Source organism: Dama dama, chromosome 22 (genome assembly GCF_033118175.1).
Source record: "Dama dama isolate Ldn47 chromosome 22, ASM3311817v1, whole genome shotgun sequence".
Taxonomy (NCBI): Eukaryota; Metazoa; Chordata; class Mammalia; order Artiodactyla; family Cervidae; genus Dama; species Dama dama.
This window is the reverse complement of record NC_083702.1, coordinates 22781650-22792254: the sequence shown is the minus strand read 5'-3', so window position 1 is coordinate 22792254 and position 10605 is coordinate 22781650. Positions and strand designations below refer to the sequence as shown.

Below are 10605 nucleotides of genomic sequence, written 5' to 3'. Positions count from 1 at the left end.
GGAGCCCGTCGCGTGGATTGGCCCGCTCGGATGCCGTAGCACCGCAGCATTCTGGGGGTTGTAGTTTCCCTCACCGCGGTCTCTGCGAGGTGGACTGGAAAGGAAACTACAATGTCCACAGAGCCTCAGCCAGGCGGCGTCCGTTTTCCTGCCGGGGAGCGCCGAGGGGGAGGGGCTGAAGCTAGGTTTCTCACAGTGCGCGCTCAGAAATATTTGGGTCGGTGGTTTCCAGCGGCCGGCCTCAGGACCGGGAGGGGACCGTTGGGGCCTGGTAGAGGCAACCCTGAAGGACGGTCCCTGGGAGCAGGCCCTCCTCACGGACCCCGAGAAAACCATGAAGATTGCTTATTTTAAAAATTCAAAAACAACACCCCACCCTACCCACCCCAAAACAACAAAGAATGTGAAATAGTAAATGCTCTGGAAACCATTTGACAGTTCCTCCCAGTGTTAGATCATATGGCCAAAAATTCTACCGGAAATTACACCGTTTGTCTCCATGAAAACTTGCGCAGTAATGTTCTGTCCTAGAAGCGTTATTCATAATGGTCAATGAATGGGAACAACCTAAATGTTCAATAGTGGATGAACAGATAGGCCCATCCTGTATTTATATAAAAAGGAATATTATTCATGATGAATGAGGTTCTGATACCTGCTGCAATGTGGATGAGCCTTGAAAATACACTTAAGAGTTAAAGAAGCAGGACACAAAAGGTCACATATGGTGGATTCCATTTAAATGAACTGTTCAGAATGGGTATCTTTAAAGAAACAAAAAGTTGGTGAGTGGTTGGCAGGGGCTGGGATTGGGGAATATAGTGGAGGTGGGAGTTGGGGGCCAGGAGTGGGGCGTATTGATGGGTATTGGGTTTCTTTTGAGGTGGTGAAACTGTTCTAAAATTGATTTAGTGATAGCTGCACAACTCTGACTATACTAAAAACTATTGAATTGTATACTTTAAGTGAATATCATGGTATGAGAATTTCATCTCAATAATAAATAAGGAAGAATGTTTTGACGTTGTCCACTTTTAGTAAAGTCAGTGGGCTTGTTTTGAATTGTGTTAGGCCATTGAGAACTTGACAAAGATGGTGTCTTCATTCATGTTGTTCTGGAGAGTCCTTTGACTCTCTCTTCAGACTGGTACTAAATGCTTTGCCAAGTCCTTCCTATATTCAAATTGAGGTAGAATTATCAAATTTAGCAATAAATATACAGGACATTCACATCTGAATTTCAGGGAAATGCATGTGTAGTATAAGTCTGACCATGCAATATTTGAGACACACTTTTACTTTGAAAAGTGTGTCTTTGCTTATCTGAAAGTCAGACTCAACTGGGTGTCTTTTTATTTTTAACTTTTTCTTTTGTATTGGAGTATAGCCGATCAACAACGATGTGAACTAGTTTCAGATGCACAGCAAAGGGACTCAGCCATACATGTACATGTGTCCATTCTCCTCCAAACTCCCCTCCCATCCAGGCTGCCACATAACATTGAGCAGACTTCCCTGTGTTCTGCAGTAGGTCTTTGTTGTTATCCGCTTTAAATAAAGCAGTGTGTACATGTCCATCCCCAACTCCCTAACTATCCCCCCCGCCCCCACCCACCGTAACCATAAGTTCTTTCTCTGAGTCTGTGAGAAAGTGTCTTCTATTTTATCTGACAACTTCAAATTGAGGAAGAATAAAAATAGAAAAGCAGAATCATCTCCATCAAATCTATGTAACGCTTCAGAGGAACTAAAGCAGGTCAGTTCCTCAAAAGTAAATGCCACCTAACAGGTCATGACGTGGGGTTGCCTGGCGTGCTGCATGCAGTTCATGGGGTCTGTCCAGCCAGGGGTCGTCTGTCACCTGCAGACCGTATTCCAGGTAGTCTCAGAGACTCCAGCCACATCCTCTCTGACAATTAGGGGAGCGCAAGTCTGTGCTTCTGCAGGTTCTCCTCCTCTTCCCTCACCTACTGCCCCTTCAGTCTGAGTCCCTTTGCGCCTCCTTCTCGCCCCGTCTTCAGTGCCCGGTGAGGCCTCAGTCCTCATCCCCAGCTGCCCCCTTGCCCTGCTAAGCCCCCTTTTTGGAGTGGAGCTGCCATTCTTCCAGGTTAGTGCCTTGTCACTCTCCCTGCATCCCTGCTGACAATCGCCAGCCCCTCAGGAAGGAGGACTAAAGACCTTTTGAGCCAGGTAGTGGAAATTTGAACACTCCCAGGGAAGGAGTGTGTACACCAGATTCAGGAGAGTGATTTTCTCTAGGGAGGGAGAGAGGAACTAGATGGAGAAGGTCTTAGGGTGGTTATTTGCATATTTAACTTTTTTTTTTTTTTGGCTGTGCCAGGTCTCAGTTGCAGTATGTGGGATATATTTCCCCAACCAGGGATCGAACCTGGGCCCCCTGCATTGGGAGCGTGGAGTCTTAGCCATTGGACCACCAGGGAAGTCCCCAGATACAACTTTTAAAGAGATGGAGCAAATATATGAAATCTCTTGGTGGCGGTATGGTGTATTGTTTCCTTCATATTTCTGTATGTTTGAAATATTACACAGTTAGAACAGGACTTTAAATTTTAAAAAACTATAGATACACTTTGGAAAGTGTGGAAATATGTTAAATTATTTACTAAAAATTTAGTTTATAAAAACAAATCTCAGGAGACTTCCCTGGCAGTCCAGTGGTTAAGACTGCACCTTCCAATGCAGGGGATGTAGTTTGTTCCCTGGTTGGGAAGCTAGGATCCCACATGCCTTGAGGCCCCAAATACCAAAACTTAAAACAGAAGCAATATTGAAACAAATTCAGTAACAGTCCACATCGGGAATTTGCTGTATCTCTCAGGGAACTCATGGAGAAGGAAATGGCAGCCCACTCCAGTATTCTTGGCTGGAGAATCCCGTGGACAGAGTCTGTAGCTTGGTGGACACAGGGTCGCAAAGAGTCGGACACGACTGAGGCGACTTAGCACGCAGGGAACTCAAACTGGGGCTCTGTAACAACCTAGAAGTGTGAGATAGGGTTGGAGGTGGGAGGGAGGCTCAAGAGAGGGGGACGTGTATACCCATGGCTGATCCGTATTAATGTATGGCAGAAACCAACACAGTATTGTAATTATCCTTCAGTTTAAAATAATTTTTTTTAAAAAAGAATAAAGATGAAATAAAGGTCCACATCAAAATAATCTTTAAAATAAAAACTCTGAATTGTATCATAAGATAAGACCTGGTAAAGAGAATAATACTTTGGCCACCTAATGTGAACAGCCAACTCATTGGAAGAGACCCTGATGCTGGGAAAGACTGAAGGCAGAAGAGGGCGACAGAGGATGAGATGGTTGGATGGCTTCACTGATTCAATGGACACGAATGTGGGCAAACTCTGGGAGATGATGATGGACAGGGAGGCCTGACGTGCTGCAGTCCATGGGGTTGCTAAGAGTTGGACATGACTAAGCAACTGAACAACAAAGGAAATAAAATCTTATGAAGGAGTGCTGTGTTAAAATAGGTTAATCATTTGCGGAGAAATACCGAGAATTGGTAACGAAGAGGTGAGGAAGGACAAAAGAAAGTATTTGCTTCTGTCCATTTTAATCCTCAAGGAGTCTATAATCCAGGAAGGAGAAAGTCACACACACAGAGGAGACTAGGAACAATCACTGAACGGTACAGACCAAGTTTAATATCTCTGTGTTAAGTTGTTCAGAGTGGGTAGGGAGAGCCAAACATCAGGCTGATTCAGAGAAAAGGAAAAGTGAACCGAACACTTTTTTTTTTTTAAGGAGTGGGAGGAAGCTTAGATGAAGACTCTAATCTCGGGATCCTGGGCATATTTTGTATCCATGCTTTAGAGTCTTTTCGTCCTATATTGTCTTCTCAAAGGGAACCTGTTTAGCATGCAGTTCCTTTAAAACATGCATATAATTTTCTCCTTCCTGCCCTCCCCATCCCTCTCTCCCCAGCACACACACACTGTGTGTGCTGCAACACTTTTCATGTACTCTCAGAAAAGTGAAAGTCACTCAGTCGTGTCTGACTCTTTGTGACCCCATGGACTATACAGTCCATGGAATTCTCCAGGCCAGAATACTGGAGTGGGTGGCCGTTTCCTTCTCCAGGGGATCTTCCCAACCCAGGGATCAAACCTAGACCTTCCCAACCCAGGGATCAAACCTAGGTCTCCCGCATTGCAGGCGGATTCTTTACCATCTGAGCCATCAGGGAAGCCCATCAGACAATCCACATAGAGGCACTGCTGGCCTGTGATATATCCTCTCTGCTGCTGCTGGGGAGTTCCTTGTGAATTCCTAAGCACAATGACACACACCCACTCCCACTCGATCTGCGTGCCTTCCATGCCCTCATCTCTCTCTCTTTGTCCTGTTCCCCTTAGTGCTTGGCTAAAAGAGCACAGGTGTCCAAACAGAGCCAAGATGATCTTGTTACTCCCTGGGCCACGTGGGCCTGCTTGGCACATAGCCCCTGGGGAACGTCAGAGAGAAAGGAAGCTCATTAAAATAGCTTGTTGGCCTCCAACTGGCTTTCCATTAAGCTTGACACATGAGTCTAAGAATTTAAAAATTCTCGGGCCCTTTCCTAACGTTCAAAGGAAATAAAAACTGGTTGATTCAATTCTGGCATGCAAATTGGTGCTAGACCCATTTCCAATCTAGAAATAGCAATAATGAACAACAAAACCTGCCAAGAAAGAAGCAAAGGTGGCTGTGAAATCTACCGCGGTAACCTCTGACCCACCTTAACACACACCATACATTTGGGGAAGTAGGTATCCTGGAGTTACCCCAGAAGTGACCCGTCATTACTTCTCTGTCCTTGGCCTGTCTTTTCAAAGAGTTGTTTGTCTATGGCTGAGTGATCAAGATTTTCAAAACACAGCAGAGTTATATGGTGAATTTGTGGATAGTCCCAAATGTGACACAGAGACCCAGAAAGAAAAGGAAGAAAACTATTCAAAGGAAAAAACAAACAAACCACTGATTGAAGAGAGGCAGGGGGTGGCATGAGATTAAGTGAGGAGGGTAAAGGAACAAAAATTAACCTTATTTAGAAACCACAAACAAGGGTAACAGTACAATATTCTGCATTCAGGAATGCCATGGCTACGTTGATATGTAAATCTGGCACTAGAACAACAGTGTTATTGCCGCTGATATGGTAATCTTCAGAGGTACAGAGAAAAAGTGGGTGGGTCATGTGAAATTCATGAAATGCTTGAGGTGAACTCACTGTTGAAATATTAGTCCTCTGTTTTGTTTGGTGTGTGGTTTTCTTTTTTCCCAACGTATTTTATAGATAAGTATTTCTCTGTGCTTTTTGTTTCTGAAAAGTTTGACTTTATTGTCATGAAGCTATAAAATATTCCATCTCAAAAGTTTGGTTTTGTTCTAAAGGCATTTTGTGAAATGCCCCCCCCCCCCCACCTTTTGCCCACACGGACAAATATGCCTACATTTGCATACAGCACAGTACCTACTTACTCTCTGCACTGGCTAGAAAGTCCAGAAGTAAGAGCCTAAAGGAACATTTTCAGAATGAGTCCATAATTCAGCTTCTAGCTTGTTAGCAGGAGCAAAAGAAATAAGGCGAAGAAGGACTGAAAAGTCTGTTGACGAGGAAGGGAAAAAAGCTCTGATCAGCATAAAAATAAGGAAGAGAAAATGAAGCTCAAGGAACCAAAACCTTCCCTGCTCAAACTTTCCCTTACCTCTTCCCCTTCACCAACGTATTGAAACTGTCACCTCCAACTCAACAACTTTTCTCAATATCGTCCCAACTACCGTTTCCACTGAAAATAACTAAGTCTTATAAAACTCTCATGCAGGAAATAATAAAATGTGCCCATGTTTGCAGAAAAAAAATGGAAAATATACTTATTTGACCAATCAGTGGCTCTTTAAGACTAAGCTACCCCTTCTAAGAGATGACTTGCTAAGCATCACTATTAGTCATTGACACTTTAGTATGAATGTGCTGCTGCTTTTTTGTGGGGGGGCGGGGTGGGCTCATACTTGCTACCTAAAGATTAGGTTTAGGTTTGGGAGAAAAGAGGAATATGTATACAGTTTTGAAGCATAGGCGTTCTAAGAAGGGGAGAGATCTGAGTAGATCTGATTGCTGTGCTATGACTTTGAGCTTTTAAAGAGCAGCCAAGTAGACCCTGGATGCCTGTGGAGGTTAGGACAGAGACAGATGAAGAGCCAGCAAATGACCAAGTACCTTCTTTCACAATTTCCTGAGGGTTTACCCAACAGACACACATAAGACAAGCACATTTTACTCTACTGACTCAAATCTGAAGATGCTTAAACTTACCATGGCACTTGTGACAGAGTAAGTAAAAAACAAAACAGAAAAATCTCAGCCTGCATTTTTGCTTAGAGACTTTTTTTTTTTAAGCAGCTTCCATCAAAGTTCACTTTTGAGGTTGTTTCCAGTGAAAGTTTTAAGAAACCCCAAGTTGTTTGCTGAATGGAAATCTGACAGGGCTGCTCTCCCAGGTCTTGCATTTTTAAGGGACAAAAGATTGGCGTCCTGGCCAATCCAGGAGGAAGCTTGGTTTTGGTACCTGTGACTTCAGGAGGGCAGCAGGGGACCCATTTCTTATTTTACGAAGTGACTTAACTCCTCCAAATTTTGCTTCCATTTTCTCCATTTCTAAGAGAGGGAAAAAAAGCAATCAAATTTACCCCCGGGGCCCTATCAGACTTACTTTTTTAAAAAATAGAATTTCAAAATAATTTATTTCTTTTTGGCTGTGCTGGATCTTCATTGCTGCGTACAGGCTTTCTCTAGCGAGCAGGGGATATTCTGTAGTAGGCGAGCTTCTCATCTCGCTGGCTTCTCTTGTTGCAGAGCACAGGCTCTATAGCGCGGGCTCAGTAGTTGTGGCACCCGAGTTTAGTTGCCCCGCAGCATGTGGGATCTTCCGCAACAAGTGATCAAACCAGTGTCCCTTGTATTGCACACTGGACCACAAGGGAAGCCTCCAGACTTACTTATGGCCCTCCAGATGCTTTTAAAAGCCACAAACTATTTATGAGGATTTAAGTATTAATATTTCCTATCTCTCGGTGTTATCTACTGTTGGACGTAAATACCTTTGACTCTTTCTGTCATTACTTCCAATATTACAGATATTGTAATTTTTCTATTTGGTATCACATATCTTCCTTTGGGCTTCCCAGGTGGCACTAGAACCTGCCTACCAATGCAGGAGACACAAGAGATGCGAGTTTGATCCCTGGGTCAGGAAGATCCCCTGGAGGAGGGCATGGCAACCCACTCCAGTATTCTTGCCTGGAGAATGCCATGGACAGAGGAGTCTGGTGGGCTACAGTCCATGGGGGTTGCAGAGTCAGACAGGACTGAAGAAACTTAGCATCATGCATCTTCATTTATTTTTGACTCGTTTACATATTTAAGAAATTTTTACAGCATATTTTCAATTCCTTTAAAGCCTTCCTTATCTGCACAAGAAGTCTTCCATTCCAGGATAGATCTTTAAACCTTTTCACTTATGCAGAGGGTTGTTTCCAAAAACATTTTAGCCTGAATATGGTTAATGTCAATCTTCTGTGGTCAATACAGTGTTACTTGAATGGGACAGCACCTAATTTTGTGAGAATATTAGGGGACTTCCCTGGTGGTCCAGTGGCTAAGACTCCGAGCTCCCAATGCAGGGGGCATGGGTTCCAATCCCTGGTCAGGGAACTAGATCCCACATGCTGCAAATAAAGAGTTCACATGTCACAACTAAGACCCAGTGCAACCAAATAATTAAATAAAAATAAATAAATATAACCAAGAAAATAAAAATAAAATATTTTAAATATACATATAAAATAGTAGTAGTAGTAGTAGTAGTAATACCACTTGGTTTCCAAAACTATTTTCATGAAATTTGTCTCATAGGAATTAAAAGGATTGCCACATGGAAGCTGACTGACATGCTAATGGTGTTCCTGTCACCCAACTGCACTCCTTTGGTAGAATAGAATGACTGTCCTTAAAAATTAGCATCATTCTATTGAGTAGCCATTTGTCTCTGTCATCCATAAATATGTCTGAGTCATTAAAGACTTTTTTTCTGCTTGCTGTGTGAAATAATTTTTTAAAAAATATGTACTGTAAGTATATCTCAAACTTCTAAGGATATCCTTTGATACTTATTTTGTAAAAAAAAGCCATGGTGATTCTGCCCTCACTGTTTCTGGGCTTGAGTCACACCATTGGTCGCATGACTGGCTAATTTTGTCACAGGACTCATTTTATTTATTTATTTATTTTTAATAGTTAAGAGATTTTATTCTAATAGCTGTAATTACAGTGCTTGTTTGTCGAAATGAAAACTGAAAACAAGTATACAAAACAGTTGATTACTAATTGTGTATTGAAAGCAGTAAGAGGTTCCACGACACCAAATAAACCAGTTCTGAGGTTTTCCCCAAGATAAAGTTTAACAGCTCCAGCTTCTTCAGTGTTTATCAAAATACAAAAGAAAAAAGTAGAGGTTATCATTTTCAGTGGCAAATCTGACCCTTGCAGGCTGAGGAGTGAAAGCACATGTAGACAGGGGCTCTGAGGGGCTGGGGCTCAAGGATGACCACCCGCACTCCTGCTGGTGAGACCCCAGAGAGCCCGGAGCAGGCAAGCAAGGGGACTGCAGGACTCCCGCTCCAGCCAGGGCGTTCCAACCAAAGTGCCCATGCTGACCCGAGAAAAGGCTGGGGTTCTTCCAAGGGGTCTGAGAACGGCGGCTGCAGCCTCCACCCCATCTCCTGGGCGGCCATGTATGCACAAATACAAGCACAAACGCTATGGGGTGTGGGATGACCCGAGACAGAGCAAATCACAGGGACCCTATTGTGACCATGCAGAATGGATATCATGGCTGGTTCTGCCCCGTTTCATGTTCCCAACGGGAAACAGACCACCGGTGGACTGGACTCAGGCCGTTACCGCAGAACCTACATTAGGCACATTTCTCCCTTCTGGGTGTTCAAGTGTTCTCCTTATTTTGTATTTGTAACTATTTTAAAAAATGCACTGAGTTTGGGTTAAAAACCAACCACCAAAATGGATCTCAACACAGATCTAAAGCCCAGAGGAGGAGTATTGGGCTCGTCTGACACACAACTCCTGGATGACCCGTGTGCCTAAAATCCCTTCTCAGTACTAAACAGTGGGTTGATTTTCTTTTTACAATAAAAAAAGCTGAGTAATATTGCATAGGAGTACCAGAAACTGCCTCATTGGAAACAAAAACTATTTACATTAAATAAAAACCCAGCTGCAGGCTGCGTCTGCACATTTACAGCATGGTGAAGCACACTGTGACCGACCGTGGAGACAGCTTCTGGCACTCACACCACAGGGGCACGTTTGCCACAGGAGAGTAAAGCGAGGGTGGGAGGAGGGAGTGAGGGGGAGGAGAGAGGACTGCAGCTCATTTCTGGTTCCGGAGCTGATTGGACAGCCAGTCCAGCCCCTCGTAAAGCCCGTCCCCGCTGGTGGCACAGGTGGCCTGAATGTACCAGTTCCTGTGGCGCAGAGAGTGCAGGCCCAGCTTGTCCGTGATCTCGGCCGCGTTCATGGCATTGGGGAGGTCCTGTTTGTTGGCAAACACGAGCAGAACGGCGTCCCTGAGCTCGTCTTCTGCCAACATCCTCATGAGCTCCTCGCGGGCCTCATTCACACGCTCTCTGTCATTGCTGTCAACCACAAAGATGAGACCTTGTGTGTTTTGAAAGTAGTGGCGCCACAGAGGCCGGATCTTGTCCTGGCCGCCCACGTCCCACACAGTGAAGCTGATGTTCTTGTACTCCACGGTCTCCACGTTGAAGCCGATAGTGGGAATGGTGGTCACAATTTCACCCAGCTTCAGTTTGTACAGGATGGTGGTCTTTCCTGCAGCATCTAGGCCCACCATGAGAATGCGCATTTCTTTTTTGCCAAAAAGGCCCTTGGAGAGGTTTGCAAAGATATTCCCCATGCTGCAGACCGGTGGGAGCAACACTGGCCAGAGAAACCCTCGGAGGCCGCGGCGCAGATGCTGCTCGGAGGCAGGCGTTGGTTTCGCTCCCACCGGACTCATTTTAAAGTGTGGTATAGGAACTTCGCTGGTGGTCCAGTGGTTAAGACTCCTCGTTCCCAAAGCAAGGGACACAGGTTCGATTCCTGTTCAGGGAACCAAGGTCCAGCATGCCACACGGCGCAGCCAAAACAAAACAAAAAACCACAAACATAAAATGAAGATAGAGTGCAATGTAGGCATGTAAGAGAGTTAAAAGCGTTTGGTGGGTCCCTCTCCTGACACTCCGGCTGTTCTCACAGTTAGGAGAATCAAGGCATGAACAGCAAGCCCCCTCCTTCCGCTTGTTACCAGTAGTCCATACATGTCATTTCAGATTTTACAGGTTTACTTTATATTTCAGCTCTCTCCTCTAGATGTTTCTCTACAGGGGAAGAGAAAGTAATTTTTGTCTTAAGTGACGCTGCCTTCCTCAGACCAGCCTGCCACGCTGTACCAAGGTCAGCTCAAGATGGCCTTGCCCGCGCAGATGCACACTCCGTCAGGGGTTGTGCACG

The 10605-nt window shown here is 44.6% G+C and overlaps 1 protein-coding gene across 1 annotated transcript; it reads right to left on the bottom strand.

Moving 5' to 3' along the window:
* Nucleotides 1-8389: 8389 nt before the first annotated feature.
* Nucleotides 8390-10102, bottom strand: LOC133043790 (ADP-ribosylation factor 1-like). The gene has a single exon (XM_061125037.1). It carries the CDS (start codon nt 10007-10009, stop codon nt 9464-9466), a length of 546 nt encoding a protein of 181 aa, XP_060981020.1. The 5' UTR covers nt 10010-10102; the 3' UTR covers nt 8390-9463.
* Nucleotides 10103-10605: the final 503 nt, after the last annotated feature.

What these genes read in the sequence shown, in the direction of transcription:
- LOC133043790 (XM_061125037.1), bottom strand. Translation starts at nt 10,009, where the DNA reads ATGGGGAATATCTTTGCAAACCTCTCCAAGGGCCTTTTTGGCAAAAAA.